Source organism: Poeciliopsis prolifica, unplaced genomic scaffold, assembly GCF_027474105.1.
Source record: "Poeciliopsis prolifica strain line A6 unplaced genomic scaffold, Auburn_PproV2 SCAFFOLD156, whole genome shotgun sequence".
Taxonomy (NCBI): Eukaryota; Metazoa; Chordata; class Actinopteri; order Cyprinodontiformes; family Poeciliidae; genus Poeciliopsis; species Poeciliopsis prolifica.
This window is the reverse complement of record NW_026562531.1, coordinates 288961-305570: the sequence shown is the minus strand read 5'-3', so window position 1 is coordinate 305570 and position 16610 is coordinate 288961. Positions and strand designations below refer to the sequence as shown.

Here is a 16610-nt window from a genome sequence, read left to right as displayed (position 1 = left end):
CAGAGTTTAGGTGGAACAGCAGGTTTATTCCTCCCAGCATCACAAACAACAAGTCACAATCTCAGTCTTATAATGTCTCTCAATGTCTGTGTCTCAAAATCTGTCTCACAGGTGAAAATTGCGATCTTAAATAGTCCCAGCTGTGACAGTTAAAACAATCTGAAAATTCATAAGAGAATCCCATCTTACCCTGTTCCACTTAATTGAATAAAATACATTTTACTACAACCACATCAACTTCCTTTTTATAAATATTTTTTATGTTTTATCCTTACCCTTACTAAAACACCATAAAACAGTACACCATAAAACAATACACCCCTCTCCCATTCTTCTCAATGGTCTCTCCCAGGACCTATATCATTGTCCAGCCCCTTAGGACAATATTTGTCCAAACATCCTGAGAGGACACATAAAAAGACAGGTGAGTCACTATATTAGCACATTCCATACCTAATAAATTATGCACATCATTTATTTAGTTTTATCCACCAATAGCTCATTGCTCTGAGTACCAATTCTCCTCTCTTCACAGTTAACCACCTCCACTGGCCAATGAGGAGCAGCTGTGCAGAGCCCAGAACAAAGGCTACACACCAATCCCTAAAATACTCAATAAATACAATTAAAACTTCCTGAGTGCAAAATGTTATTAATTTATAGATCTACTTTGAAAGTGCAGTGCTAAATAAAGTACATAGTGAGAAAGTGCAAATGTTTTTACAGTGCTATACAATACATTGAATAAATTAACTCTGTAATGAAGGCCTCTTCATTACACGGCTACTGGAGCTGACCTCCTCCTGCGTCTCGGTCCGGTCCGGTCCGGTCCGATCCGGTCCGGTCCTAACCTTATTGTGGATTGCAGAAATGACCGTATTCAGAGAAACAAGTTACTTCGCAATCTTGGTCCTGCTATTGATGCAACAGCAATGTCTAATTGGTGTTGCATAAAGATTCAGGAAGCGGAGGACATCAGGCTAAATTTGATTCTTAGAAACTTTTTTTTTTTTTTTTTTTAAAGTTCGGTTAATAAATTTTAATTTAGTTAATTTTTTTTATACTTTATCAATTTTCACAGCATGTTCCTTACAGAGTTTATGTTTTATACAACGCTGTTAACAAGTAAAGCCCCAAAACGTGACAAAAACACAAACAAAAATAAACATGCACACAAAAAATAGAGACAAACGAAAAAACAAAAATCTGTTGATAGCTGACTAGAAAAATATGACAAAAGTTTGGTTACGATGAGGTATTCATCTTGAATGTTTCCATGTATTGTAAAAATGGCTGCCATGTTTTGATAAATTTGGCTGTTGAGCCTGTCAGTGTACATCTTATCTTTTCTAAATGTGAAAGTTTCATGAGCTCTGCAAGCCTCTGTTCATGTGTAGGAGAAGCTTTCTGTTTCCACCTCAAAAGTAAATGACTTGCAATCAACGTAGCAAAAGCTACTGGATTTGAATCATTCTTGGACAGTAAAACATTCGGGGTGTGACTCCAAAGATTGCAGTTAGAGCAGAAGGACCAAATGTAACTTTGTATATTTCTGAGAATGTATTGAATATTGATGACCAATAGATATGAAGCTTTGGACGCCCAGAAAGTATGAATAAGAGAACCGACTTCTGACCTGCATTGATGACATAAGGGATCATTCCCTGGATAAAACCTAGCTAGTCTTTCATTAGAGATATGCAACCGGTGCAGCACCTTGAACTGGAGGAGCCCATGTCTAGCGCATATAGAAGAGGAGTGAACCCTGTGCAGAATAGATTGCCAGAGCTCATCTGTTAATGTGATTGCAAGATCTTTCTCCCAATGTGACTTAATAATGGAAAGAGAAGGAGATTGTAGATCTAGCAGTATGGTATAGATCTTTTTAATCACCCCCCTTTGATGGCTGTTTATACCTATGATTTCATCCAGAGCTGTTTCCTCAGGCAATTCAGGAAATGAGGGACATTTATTTTTCACTAAATGCAGCAGTTGTAAATAGTGGAAAAAATGTGCATGTGGAATGTGAAACTGTTCCACGAGTTGTGCAAATGAAGCAAAAATCCCATCAATGAAAAGGTGTTTAACTTTACTTAGTCCATTACTTTCCCAAACTTTAAAGGCAGAATCAGATATAGAGGGTGGGAACATATGATTTGAACAGATAGGAGTATTAATTGACATCAAGTGTAACCCCAATTTTTTCCTACACTGCACCCAGACTCTAAGGGAGTTATATATTATAGGGTTGCACTTATAGGTACATATCTCTAAAGGGAGAGCAGATGTCAACAAAGCAGGTAAGCTAGCCTAGCCACAATTAGACGACTCAATCTGAAGCCAAGATGGGGTTGGCTTCACTAAACCAATATAGCATGTTTCGTATATTTGCAGCCCAGTAATAAGACTGGAAATTTGGTAAAGCCAATCCACCCATAGGTCTAGGCCTCTGCATGAAATCTTTACGTATTCTGCGAGACTTATTATTCCAAATAAAAGCAGAGACATGTTTATCTAGTGTCACAAAGAATTCCTTTGGGATACAACCTGGAATAGACTGAAATAAATAAAGGAACTTAGGCAATATGTTCATTTTTATAGAACTGACACGGCCTATTAACGATAGCGGCAGATTGTTCCACCTTTGAAATTCTAATTTAGTATTTTCAAGAAGTGGTACAAAATTCTTTTTAGAGAGATCTTTATAACCCCCAGATAAGTCACATAAAGAAACTTTTGTTTTGTCGTGTTCCACTCATTACCAGTTGGTGGCTTGTTACAGAAAAATCTGAGTGTTAATTTTCTGTGACCGCAGGGAATCGCAATAGAGCGATTATTCTGGCCAGAACAACCTGCGACCAGTGTGATCCATTTCTTAATCAGTTGCCGATTTACTAAACAACCAGCTGGTTTCCATATTCCACAGCGATTCGATTCGATGGTCATTGTTCCGCCTCATAAACAAATATATTGTCTCCATCAGTGTGACGGTAATACAACTCCAGCTGCATCAGTATTGATTTGGACACCATCGCCTCCTGGCACACATTTTTCTGTAACACCGGGTCCGTTCAGCCCAACAGAACCGTTTCAGAACTCGGCTGGACCTTTTGGACATGGAAACCGCAGAACTGACCAGAACCAGAACCAGAACCGATGATGAGCAGTAATCTAAGAGTACAGATGGTATTTCCTGTTTCTGACGTCATCACAGCGTCACTGACCAGACAAGGAAGAAGCTGAGTGGTCGTCATCATAACAACGTTTATTTGCATTTTGTGTTGAAATCTTCAGTACAGTCTGCCCTCTGACAGGAATGCATGAGAGAAGACGATTGGCTCAAAACAGTCACATAAAAATCAATGAGGATCAATGAACACAAACCCCGCCCCCTTCACGTGACCCCGCCCCCAACCTGAACATCCAGGTGAGTCCCTGAACTCCACAGAAGCCCTTTAGAGGCAAACATAGAAAAGATGAGTCAGTAATAAAAAGGCAGCATCAACCCCCCCCCCCTCACCCCTAAGGCCCCGCCCCTGAATGACATCATCGACACATTCAACAAAGGCCTGAAGTGAAATGGTCCAGAACAGACAAAAGCCCAGCAGTGAGTCACTGAGAGCAACCAATCAGAGCACAGGCCCACCCCTTTGCCGTCGCCTGATTGGATAAGAGATGTGAGCTGAATGTGACTGAAGTGCTGCCCTCTAGTGTTGAGCACAAATATACACACAGACGTCTGCAGCATATACAAACAACACAGATCCTTTATGAACAGAGAGGGCTCACTTTGATCAATTCTTCTCAAGATGAAATGGGATTTTCAGCAAAGCGGGAGGGTTCACTCTGATTGGTTCTCTGTCACAGTTTTAACCTGAAGGTCACCTCGCCAAACAATCACTTCCTGTTTCATGCTGTTGGTTTTCTGTTGGCAACAGTGTGAAGCTTCTGAAACACAAACCAGTGGATCTAGAACCTGATGGGTCAGAACCGCTTTAAACATGGACATAATTTTTAACAGAATGTTCCTTTTCTCTGTTGTATTCATTTAGACTGAAACTGAATGTCATCTGTGGCTTTTCAGAATAAAAGCCTGCAGCTGTTTGCATCCTTCAGTGATATTTTAATTCACAGATTTAAATGAAATTGATTTTCACTATTTTAACTAAAAAGCTGTAGATGGTTGTTTTGAAACAAAATTGAAATCTTCCAGGTTTCCTCTGATTCACAAACTTCCTGTAAAACAAAAGACTTCCTGTTTAACTTTGAGGTCAACTCTTCTCACCGGAGGAAAATCAAACTGTTTGTTTGGGAAAAATGATTCTCTTGTTTAAGAAATTCCTCCCCTTCAGCTCCCTGCTGCCCCCGGTGGCAGACGGGAGGATAACAGGTGCCATGATGATCTTTGGACAGAAAAATGTTGACATCACAGGAGTGTCAGGTATTAACCAAGGGTGGACTGTGCTTAACCCTCCTGTTGTCCTCTGCTCATGTCGACCGAGGACAAGCCCTTAAAAAATTTGTTTTTCAATTGCAGCTGCATACAGAAACTTTAATCTAACAGTCCTGCATCAGAACTACGGTGTGCACAACTCAGGGGAAGTTTAGGCTCAAGCAATTCAAATGTGAACTTTACAAAAGAAATAAAGATAACCAAACCCAGGCCTCAGGTCAGACTGACCGGAAGACTAAGGAAATTACAGCTGGACAGGCAAACAGTATGGAATGGCATCACTGATCTCCGTAAAACTGATATCTTTTCAAATTTCCCCCCCCTCCTGTTGCCCTCGGGTTGACATGACCCGAGGACAAGCCCTTATAAAACATTTTTTTAATTGCAACTGCATACAGCAACTTGAAATCTAACAGTCCTGAATCAGACCTACAGTGTTCACAACTCAGATGGAATTTTCTGCTGCAGCAATTCAAATGTGAACTTGACGAAAAAAATAAGAACAACCTCCTGTTGTCTTCGGGTCAAAATGACCCGAAGACAAGAGGAGGGTTAAAAGGCCAAAAGCAGTCAATCGAAACTAGGATGAAAGTCGTTCAATAGCAGTGAAGGTATTGAAGGTTGATGAGGACTGCAGTAAGTCTTTCTTCTTCACTGTGTCTGGGAGAATTACAGCAATTCAGTGACACAAACTTTAATCAAAGATTGTTGTAGTGAATGTGTGTTTTACGTATTTATCCAGAGAACTGTGTATTTAGCTCCAGACAGTTAAAATTGACTGACTTTGAATTAATATTTATGTCAAAAAAATGGACATATCTTCAAAGCACATGTGGGTGAAGGAGATGACATCATGTGTGGCTCTGGAGCGTCTCTCTCATATTGTCAGAGGAAAGGGAGCCAAATTTGAAGAAACACAGTCGCAGTTTCTGAAACACTACAAAGGAAATGAACAGTGCAGATTGCTGCAATGTTTCTTTTTCCGCTATTTCTGTTTTCTGATATACATGCTGTTGAGTTGCTTTTTGCTGCTGTTTCTTTATTATTTAAGTTTGTTTACTTTGGGGACTGAGTTGTTCAATGTGAATCCTATGTCAAATGTATCACTGCCACTTGTTTTATGTTATAAAATTCAATAAATATGTTTAAAAAAACAAATAAGGGTGCACCGATTTATTAGCACAGATTTCCTAAGTTTCAAAGATCAGCGATTGGCCGATATTTGTGAAGCCGATCTTATTTTTCTCTGAAAGGTCTAAAAATCAACCACTGTCCTCATTTCCTCTGCAGTGAAGTTAGCCCCGCCCACCTGGTTAGCCCCGCCCACCCAGGTATTTGCAATAGTCGCCCCCGTTATCAACTCAGCGACTTTCTATATTTGTCGACGTTTCAGACAAAAACAATCGGTTTATTAAGGATCGGACAGAAATGTGCCATCGGTGCAGCTCTAGTGTTCACCTGTCCAGAGAGGGCAGATCAGGTGACTTCCTGTGGCGGATTGGAGGAGACCTGGAAGGTTCTGAATCAGATTCTGGAGTGTTTCTGGGAAGACGGCCGACGTCTGCAGACGTCCGGACAGTTTCTGTGGGTTTCCCGTCGAATTCCTGACAGCGGTCCTGAAATGTTCGGGTGCGAACAGGTGCTTGGCGGTCGGTGACCCCGCTGGTGTCAGGAGCAACAACAGAGACACCTGACCTGGAAGAGGCCCCGCCCCTCTAGGAGGGGGGAGTGAGGGGAGGCAGGCCCTCGTCGCTCGGCGTCGCCGTGTCGTCGCTCGTCTCCAGGCTGTCCTTCAGGCTCAGCGTGCTGTCCGAGGGAGGCGGGGTTCCTTCTGCGGCGACCCGGCTCGATGGGTCCGGGTTTCCGGCGCCGACCGGGTCGGGTCCAGCCAGAGACTGCGTGGCGGCCGCGTCGCCCGCCGGGTCACCGGCCGTGTTGGGTCGGCGCGCGGCGGGCTTGGGGGCGTCGACCAGCTTCCTGACGAGACGCCACTGCATGACGCTGGTGTCCTTCCCGCCCGTGGAGATCAGGTGGCTGTCGCTGTGCAGGAAGCTGACGTTGGTCACGTGACTGCTGTGGGCGCTGTACTTGTGGCTGGGCGCCTGCGGAGACAACGGTTAGTCTGTCGGAACGTGCCGGCTTGTTCCGGTTCTGGTTCTGGACCCACCTTGAATCTGGAGCAGGGGTAGGCGAACAGGTGAACCTTGCAGAAGTCGTCCGCCAGCGCGATCACCTTCCTGTTGTGGGACCTCACCAGAGCATTGATGTCTGTACCATCAGAACCTTCGGGCCAGACACCTGGAACACAGCAGCTTCCATCAGAACCTTCAGAACCATCGGAACCGACCCCGGCCCCAGCAGAGCACTGACCGAACACATGGTATCCCAGAACGCAGGTGTAGGTGGCCCATTCGATGTCTTTGCACTCGGACCGGTTCCGGATCAGCTGGCAGCCGTTCTGGATGTCCCCTGGAAATACACACAGGAGTATTATGGGGGAACTAGTGGAGAACTCTGGGAACTATGGGGGAACTATGGGTGTACTTCATTGGGCTATCTGTGTCTACTCACAGTAAAGGATCTCATAGTCCCCAGAGTTGGACATGATGAACTTGTTGTCAGGTGACCAGTCCAGGTGTGTGATGTAGCTGGAATGACCCTGGAGAGACATTCAGGGGAATCAGGACATCTGCAAGATTCCCCTTGCAAATGTCCCAGAACCAGGTTTTCAGGTTCTGGTCCTGAAAACCTGGGTTTTGATTGGACGGAACCAAGCGTGGCTGTGGTTCTGCTCTCTGACCTATGAACCAATCAGGGGGCAGGGAGCCGACCAATAGGAACTCACCGAGCATTTCCCGTAGCGGCTGTACCTGCGGCCCTGCTCCCACACGCTGTACAGGTAGATGAAGTTATCATGCGACCCCACGGCCAGCATGCTGCCATCTGCAGGACGGAGGGAGAGAGGCATGATGGGAACCACATTCCTTTCACATCGCCACGGTTACAGCAGACTCCACCCACCAACTGAGAAACGCAGAACCGACAGCTGCTCGTTGCCGTCCGAGTGGATCCCGACCAGATCTTTGCTCTCGGCGTCCAGAACAAACCACCTGGAGACATGTAAGAGCAGAGCGACCAATCAGAGGAGAGGGAGGCGGGTACAACCAATCAGAACCAGACGCAGCGATGACACCGCTGACCTTCCCGAGTGCGTTCCTATGACAACTACGGCTCCAGTGGGATGGAACTCCGCACAGTGTCCGTGTTCCTGCAGGAGCAACGCACCGTCAGTCCTCCAACCAATCAGCAGGCCCCAGTCACAAGCCCCGCCCCTCACCTCCAGAGTGCGGCTCCACTGCAGGCTGTGATCCAGAGAGTTCCAGAGACAAACCGTCTGGTCCTGGGCGCAGGTCAGGAACTGCTCCCTGCTGGGGTGGGTGGCCAGACCCCACAGCTCGTCCGTGTGTCCCTGAACGCACCGCAGAGAGAGGGAGAGACCCTGAATGCACCGCAGAGAGAGGGAGAGACCCTGAATGCACCGCAGAGAGAGGGAGAGACCCTGAATGCACCGCAGAGAGAGGGAGAGACCCTGAATGCACCGCAGAGACCCTAAGCGCACCGCAGAGAGGGAGAGACCATGAATGCACCGCAGAGAGAGGGAGAGACCCTGAATGCACCGCAGAGAGAACCTGAATGCACCGCAGAGAGGGAGAGACCCTGAATGCACCGCAGAGAGAGGGAGACCCTGAATGCACCGCAGAGAGGGAGAGACCCTGAATGCACCGCAGAGAGAACCTGAATGCACCGCAGAGAGGGAGAGACCCTGAATGCACCGCAGAGAGAGGGAGAGACCCCGAATGCACCGCAGAGAGAGGGAGAGACCCTGAATGCACCGCAGAGAGAGGGAGAGACCCTGAATGCACCGCAGAGACACTAAACTCACCGCAAAGAGGGAGAGACCTTGAATGCACCACAGAGACACTAAACGCACCACAGAGAGGGAGAGAGCCTGAATGCACCGCAGAGACCCTAAGCGCACCGCATAGAGGGAGAGACCGTGAATGCACCACAGAGAGACCCTAACGCATCGCAGAGAGGGAGAGACCCTGAATGCACCACAGAGAGACCCAAAGCGCATTGCAGAAAGGGAGAGACCCTGAATGCACCGCAGAGACCCTAAGCGCACCGCAGAAAGGGAGAGACCTGAATGCACCGCAGAGACCCTAAGCGCACCGCAGAGAGGGAGAGACCCTGAATGCACCGCAGAGAGAACCTGAATGCACCGCAGAGAGACCCTGAATGCACCGCAGAGAGAGGGAGAGACCCTGAATGCACCGCAGAGACCCTAAACGCATCGCAGAGAGGGAGAGACCCTGAATGCACCACAGAGAGAGGGAGAGACCCTGAATGCACCGCAGAGACACTAAACGCACCGCAGAGAGGGAGAGACCCTGAATGCACCGCAGAGACCCTAAACGCATCGCAGAGAGGGAGAGACCCTGAATGCACCACAGAGAGACCCTAACGCATCGCAGAGAGGGAGAGACCCTGAATGCACCACAGAGAGAGGGAGAGACCCTGAATGCACCGCAGAGACACTAAACTCACCGCAAAGAGGAGAGACCTTGAATGCACCACAGAGACACTAAACGCACCACAGAGAGGGAGAGAGCCTGAATGCACCGCAGAGACCCTAAGCGCACCGCATAGAGGGAGAGACCCTGAATGCACCACAGAGAGACCCTAACGCATCGCAGAGAGGGAGAGACCCTGAATGCACCACAGAGAGACCCAAAGCGCATTGCAGAAAGGGAGAGACCCTGAATGCACCGCAGAGACCCTAAGCGCACCGCAGAAAGGGAGAGACCCTGAATGCACCGCAGAGACCCTAAGCGCACCGCAGAGAGGGAGAGACCCTGAATGCACCGCAGAGAGAACCTGAATGCACCGCAGAGAGACCCTGAATGCACCGCAGAGAGAGGGAGAGACCCTGAATGCACCGCAGAGACACTAAACGCACCGCAGAGAGGGAGAGACCCTGAATGCACCGCAGAGACCCTAAACGCATCGCAGAGAGGGAGAGACCCTGAATGCACCACAGAGAGACCCTGAATGCACCGCAGAGAGACCCTGAATGCACCGCAGAGAGAGGGAGAGACCCTGAATGCACCGCAGAGAGAGGGAGAGACCCTGAATGCACCGCAGAGACACTAAACTCACCGCAGAGAGGGAGAGACCCTGAATGCACCACAGAGACACTAAACGCACCGCAGAGAGGGAGAGACCCTGAATGCACCACAGAGACACTAAACGCACCGCAGAGAGGGAGAGAGCCTGAATGCACCGCAGAGAGACCCTAACGCATCGCATAGAGGGAGAGACCCTGAATGCACCACAGAGAGACCATAACGCATCGCAGAGAGGGAGAGACCCTGAATGCACCACAGAGAGACCCTAACGCATCGCAGAAAGGGAGAGACCCTGAATGCACCACAGAGACACTAAACTCACCGCAGAGAGGGAGAGAGCCTGAATGCACCGCAGAGACCCAAAGCGCATCGCAGAAAGGGAGACCCTGAATGCACCGCAGAGACACTAAACTCACCGCAGAGAGGGAGAGACCCCGAATGCACCGCAGAGAGACCCTAAACGCATCGCAGAGACACTAAACGCACCGCAGAGAGACCCTAAACGCATCGCAGAGACACTAAACGCATCGCAGAGAGACCCTGAATGCACCGCAGAGAGAGGGAGACATTGAATGCACTGCATGTACCTCTGTGATGTCATGTGACCTCACCTGGACCTCCACCTGGAAGCCGTCGTTGAAGGTCCCTCTAAGGATGAAGTTCCTGGACGTCCCAACCAGGAACTCGTCTCCCTTTCCCTCCGCCAGCGCGCGGATGTTCCCGTACTGATCCGGGACCTGAGAACACGTTAGGTTAGGGTCCGTCTCTGTGTGTGTGTGTGTGCGTGTGCGTCAGACCTCGATGTCGCGGTCCAGCTGCAGCTGTTGGTCCCACAGGACAATCCTGCGGTCTTTTCCTCCTCCGGTCAGCAGCGAGCCGCTCCGCATGTCGCACATGCAGAAAACTCCTTTTTCATGAGCTTCGATTGGCCGCAGGTCGGTCCTCATCTGGAAGGCTTCACACACACACACACACACACACACAACACACACACACACACACACACACACACACACACACACACACACACACACACACACACACACACACACACACACACACAGAGCAGTGAGCATTTGAGCCGACACTTGGACCTCGTCAAGGTGAAGCTCAGGTTTGATGACGTCCCCCTCCCACCTTGTGGTGCCTTGCCAGTGGGCGCTTCGGCAGAGTTCCGGGTCCAGACCAGCAGCTGTCCGGCCGAGTCTCCAGTCACGATGTCGCCGTTGCTCCGGAAGGTCAGGCACTGGATGAACTTGGGCCGGTCGTGACTCTGACCACAGAAAAGGAAATGTTGGATCACTGACCTGCCGCAGAGAACAAGGCTCTGTCCTTCTGAACCAAACAGTTGGTCCCAGGTACCAGTTGGTCCCAGGTACCTGTTGGTCCCAGGTACCTGTTGGTACGTCTACTGGGTGCTCCTGGCTCTACTGGGAGCCAGGAGCTGCAGATGCATGCAAATGTATGCAGAATCCCTTTAGCCAGTAATATGGTGGGCGGTCCAAAAGGTTCTGTTGGGTTGTGCTCACCCCGAAGAGTCCCTGTTTGCGCAGCAGGGAGTTCCCGTTCCAGGCCCAGAAGAAGATGTGGAACTTCCCACAGGTAACGATCGTGTTTGGGTCAGTCGGGTGGAACTCCACGGCCAGAACCACATCGGTGGTTGTCTGTAAGGAGACGAGATGTACCACTTAGAACCGGGTCCAGACCTGTCAGAACCAGGTACCAGAACACCCCAGCTAGTACCGGTTGCAGAACCCGGTCAGAACCGGCTCACCTTGATCTCTGCGATCTTGGACTTCTTCTGCCAGTCCCAAACCGTCAACATGTGGTCGTTGCAGTCATCGATAACGCTCAGGTGCTGACCCGAGTCCTGAAACACGGAGACCCGTTAGGAAGGTTCTACAGAACCAGAATGTGCATCATGGCCGCCTCCTGATGGACACTCACCGCTCTGGAGAACGCCAGAGACCCGACGCCACGTTCAAAGGTTCCCAAACCGATGACTTGCAGAGTGGAAAGGCTGATGCTGTCCCAAACCCGACATGAGGCTGCAGCGCCTGAAACGGCCGCACAGAACCAGTCAGGTTTCAACTTTAGCGGTCAGGGTCCCAACCAGATTTCAGTCAGAACACAGAAGGACAACCGTTCACACAGTTCTGTTCATACATGTACATGTGCTCTGTGAATGTCTCAGACAACAGGGAACGGAGGTTGAGGTGCCAGAGATACCATCATGGGAGGACAAGCCCCTACATGGATGTACCACCAGCAAATAACCCAAGTGGCTGATATCAGTAAATCCTACCAATGGCTGGAAAAAGCTGGACTCAAGGACAGCACAGCCCTCATCCTGGCCGCCCAGGAACAGGCCCTAAACACCAGAGCAATAGAGGCCCAGATCTACCACACCAGACAAGACCCAAGGTGTAGGTTGTGCAAGGAGGCCCCTGAGACAGTCCAGCACATCACAGCAGGGTGCAAGATACTGGCAGGGAAAGCGTACATGGAACGACATAACCAAGTGGCAGGCATAGTGTACAGAAACATCTGTGCAGAATATGGACTGGAAACCCCGAGATCAAAGTGGGAAACACCCCCAAAGGTGGTGGAGAACACCAGAGCTAAGATCCTGTGGGACTTCCAGATCCAGACAGACAAAATGGTAATGGCGAACCAACCAGACATTGTCGTAGTGGATAAACATCAGAGGAAAGCCGTTGTGGTAGATGTAGCAATACCAAGTGATTGCAACATCAGGAAAAGGAGCACGAGAAACTGGAGAAATACCAGGGCCTCAGGGAGGAACTGGAGAGGACCTGGAAGGTGAAGACCACAGTGGTGCCTGTGGTCATCGGGGCCCTCGGGCAGTAACCCCCAAACTGGAGCAGTGGCTACAACAGATCCCAGGAACATCAGACATCTCAGTCCAGAAATGTGCAGTCCTTGGCACAGCCAAGATACTGCAGGACCCTCAAGCTCCCAGGCCTCTGGTAGAGGATATATAGATCTATGTATATAGATCTATATATATATAGATATATAGATATAGATCTATAGATATATAACCTATGGTAGAGGCTCAGAGGATATATATAGATCTATATATATCTATATATATATAGATCTATCTATATATCTATATATATATAACCTATGGTAGAGGCTCAGAGGATATATATAGATCTATAGATCTATATATATATCTATATATAGATCTATAGATCTATATATATCTATATATATATAGATCTATATCTATATATCTATATATATATACCTATGGTAGAGGCTCAGAGGATCAGAACCACCCGCGGTGGGTAAGAAGGGAATTTTTAAAAGGAATTTGTTTTTTATATATACCATCATAATGGGCTGATTTCCGTGAAAAAGTGTCTGATCGGTGATCACTAAACCGATCACCTGTCCTCTCCTTCTCAGCCTCCAGCTGGTCTCCTGTTTCCTTCTCGCTGTGCAGCAAAAAATCCTGACCTCCGGGTGAAGCTCATCAAAATGCATCAACACAACGAATCTAATGTGATATTTGTAAAACAAGAACTAGATTGATTTGGTTCCATCGAGGCTCAACGCAGGAACAAAAGACATCCGGATGCAGACAGCAGGGAGAGCAGCGCAGCTACAACACTCAGCGATTAGCATCTCGGTCAGAAAGCTGAACTAACCCAACAATCATTCAAGTGTTGGAGCTGCAGAGTGAGACGCCGGTTCTGCTCCCGCTGTTCAACCGCAGCTACTGGTGGGATTTCACATATTCAAACTTTCAACATGTCCAAACATGAGATCATTTATGAAAAAATAATCCATGTCCTCTGCCCCTCCCTGTGTTCTGCAGAATTCCTCAGCTCAGTCAGAAAAAACAAATCAGAACCGGCATTCACCAGCCAGCCATGCTATCTGGAAGTTGTGATTCAACCTGTATTTGACTGTGACATGTTTCTGTCATCAAGTCCGATTATTACATTGTTTTTTTCTAAAGTCACTTGCAATTTAATAACCCCAACCCTTTCCTGGACTTGCTTTTGAAATAAGCAGAGACACAATCAACCCCAGAATTTGACTGACATCCAGTAGTTTCAGTCGGACTCTCCCTGTCCATCATTTCCCTGATGATCCGTCCAAATGTCTTCGTTAATATCCAGGTAATATAAATATGTATGAATAATATTTATATGAGCTGTGAATGTCGTCACAGGTCATGTAGGAAACTTTAATCATCAAGACTAATATGATCATAAAGTTACGCAACTGAACGTCATTATAATCATTAATGTTAAGATTAGTGTCACTAATCTGTGCAGCCATCTGATTGGTGGAGCCGCAGGAGGAGCTGCAGCAGGGCCGTAACACAGAGGGGGCTGCAAGGGGCTCTAAACTCCTATCTAGAGTTTTACAGACTATTGTGGAACAAAGAAAAACATGCAAAAATTACTCAAGGTGTTTTTGTTAAACGATTAATTCTTCAGTTTCAGATTGTTTAATGGTTCAACATCAACAATGTTTAGGAAAAATTGTTGATGTTTATAAAATAAATGGCGATAACACAAGTATTGGTAAAACTGTAATTTTACATTGATTGGAGGAAGGTTGTTGTCAGCAGATGCTGAAAGTAACTAAAAAGTTACTAAAAAAATGTAATTAGATTATTGAATCAAGTAGTCAGTAATCTAAGTTAATTTTTCAAGGAGTAATTAGTAATCGGATTAAAGTTTCTTTTTCAAATTAACTATGACATCAGTGCATATATAAAGCTATCGTGCTGAGAACTAAAATCTGCTGGTTCCCCCAACAGAACCTTCCCATTCTGGGATCGGAACCGGTTCTGCTCACGCGTCCGTCTTTGTCCACTCCGGCAATCTGTCCAGTGGCGATCCGAATCTTGTCCGGATGGATGGCCAGACTGCGGACAGAGAACGACATCACCTACAGCAGCAGCCAATGGCGGAGCAGGAAGCGGCGCCGAGCGTTCCTCACCACTTGATGCAGTCGGTGTGTCCGAGGTAATGCCTCTGGGTCCGTTCCTCGTAGCTGAACAGAACCGCCACGGACGCGATGAAGTAGACGATCTCTCCAGTGGGAAGCAGGTAGACGTTGGCCCGGCAGTCCCGACCGCGGTACCCATACCTGCAGAGGGTTAAGGAGCACCAGAACCGCACCTGGGGTTCTACTGGACCGCCTGAGGTTCTCCTGGGCTCCATCTGGGCTCTATTAGTCTAACTGGCCGTTCTGGTTCTCCACCTGGTTGGAAGGATACACCCATTCCAGCTTGAGTCGTTCTGGAGGAAGCTCGGCCCGGACGTCGTCATAGTTCTCCACGTCTGAAGGGATGAACATGGTGATTGGTCGACCTCGCATGAACATCTTGATAGAGTTTCCCTCTGAAACATCAAACAGAACCGAGGTGCCGGGTCAGACGGGCCATTGCTGCAACAGAACCGGTCAGACCAGAACCTCCAGCAGGAGTCCGAAGGTTCTGCTGACAGAATCCAACTCCAGACGTAGAGCAGGTGAGAAGCAGGTAAGGATTGGTTACAGGTGAGGGGCAGGTTGGAGGGAGGTTGGTGAAGGCCTGTGATTGGCCCGATTTGAACACAAGGAACCAATCTGATTCGCTGTGAAGCTTTAAAAAAGTTTCAGGCTCCAATCAGGCGCTTTAGTTTGCTCTTGCAGATCAACACTATAAACAAGGAAGAGGCGGGGCCAAACAGTGACATCAGCAGGTGGATGAGTCAGCCAGACAATGGAAGCACACAGAAGGATGTGATTGGTTCAGAAACAGGAAGTGTTACACTTTGTTAGCCAGCTAGCAGGCTTCAGCTGAACTTACCAGCAAGGCTGTTTTTCTCTCGGGTCGACATTTTGGCTGGTGTGAGACAGAGACATGGTCACATGGTCACATGGTCACTCAACAACAACAACAACAACATGGCGTCTGACAGACCACAAGCCAGAAAACATCTGAGGGTCTGGAGTCCTACTGGTTGGTAGACAGTGATGATGAGGATGAGATGGGTATGGTGTGTTTAGCGAGGAGGGAGAACCTACCTTGGCTGACACCGGATCTTTGTGCCTGGAAGAGCAGAAAACACTCATCACTCTCCTCCCTAATCGGACCAGGACACTCACAGCTTCTCAAGAGATCTCAGCTGGGGGTTTGGGTCATTAAATCCAAGAGTGTGTGTGTGTGTGTGGTGTGTGTGTGTGTGTGTTTCGTACTTCTCTGCGTTCTCACCACTTTAGCCAGCAGCTTGGAGGTAGATGCCGCCTTCACCAGCTTGTTCCGTTCTCTCTGCTGAGTCCCAGTTGCTGCTCTGGGATCGTTCCATTCCTGAGACCGCTTTACGCTGGGACCTGGGAGAGACCACACACACACACACGCACACACACACACACACAGTGAGTAGCAGGAATCACAAAACTCTCATCAAGTTCATCATCATTTTGGATGATGTATGGAGTCTCTGAAGTTGAAATGTCAAAGCTTTTACTCAGAAACAACAGAGAGATTTTCTGCTTCATAAACATCCAAGCACCAGGAGGCCACTCAGAACCCGGAGGGGGAGGAGTCAGAGGGGAGGAGTCAGAAGCAAGGTAGCATCACGGTGAGGAGTAAAACCTTTCATTTCAAACAGCTTCGACTCATTTCAGCAGTGAAGAAAGAATCAGAGACGATCCTGGAGGAATATGCTTAAGGCGGTCTGAAAGGGTTAGGCGGTCTGAAAGGTTAAGGTGGTCTGAAGGCTTAAGGTGGTCTGAAAGCTTAAGGTGGTCTGAAAGGCTTAAGACGGTCTGAAAGGGTTTAAGGTGGTCTGAAAGCTTAAGGTGGTCTGAAAGGGTAAGGTGGTCTGAAGGCTTAAGTGGTCTGAAAGGCTTAAGACGGTCTGAAAGGGTTAAGGTGGTCTGAAAGGTTAAGGGTTGAAAGGCTAAGAGGTCCTGAAAGGTGGTCTGAAAGG

General features: G+C 48.1%; 1 protein-coding gene across 1 annotated transcript; it reads right to left on the bottom strand.

Annotated features, from left to right (window-relative positions):
* Positions 1 to 3244: 3244 nt before the first annotated feature.
* LOC129356103 (echinoderm microtubule-associated protein-like 4) lies at positions 3245 to 15706 on the bottom strand. Its single transcript, XM_055025715.1, is given in 19 exon segments — positions 3245 to 6555; positions 6621 to 6751; positions 6824 to 6922; positions 7025 to 7112; positions 7299 to 7396; positions 7475 to 7563; positions 7654 to 7721; positions 7791 to 7922; positions 10254 to 10379; positions 10440 to 10597; positions 10780 to 10915; positions 11172 to 11306; positions 11417 to 11512; positions 11590 to 11684; positions 11687 to 11699; positions 14488 to 14557; positions 14632 to 14781; positions 14912 to 15035; positions 15485 to 15706. Coding segments are annotated over 19 exon segments (2226 nt in total). The 5' UTR covers positions 15516 to 15706; the 3' UTR covers positions 3245 to 6168.
* Positions 15707 to 16610: the final 904 nt, after the last annotated feature.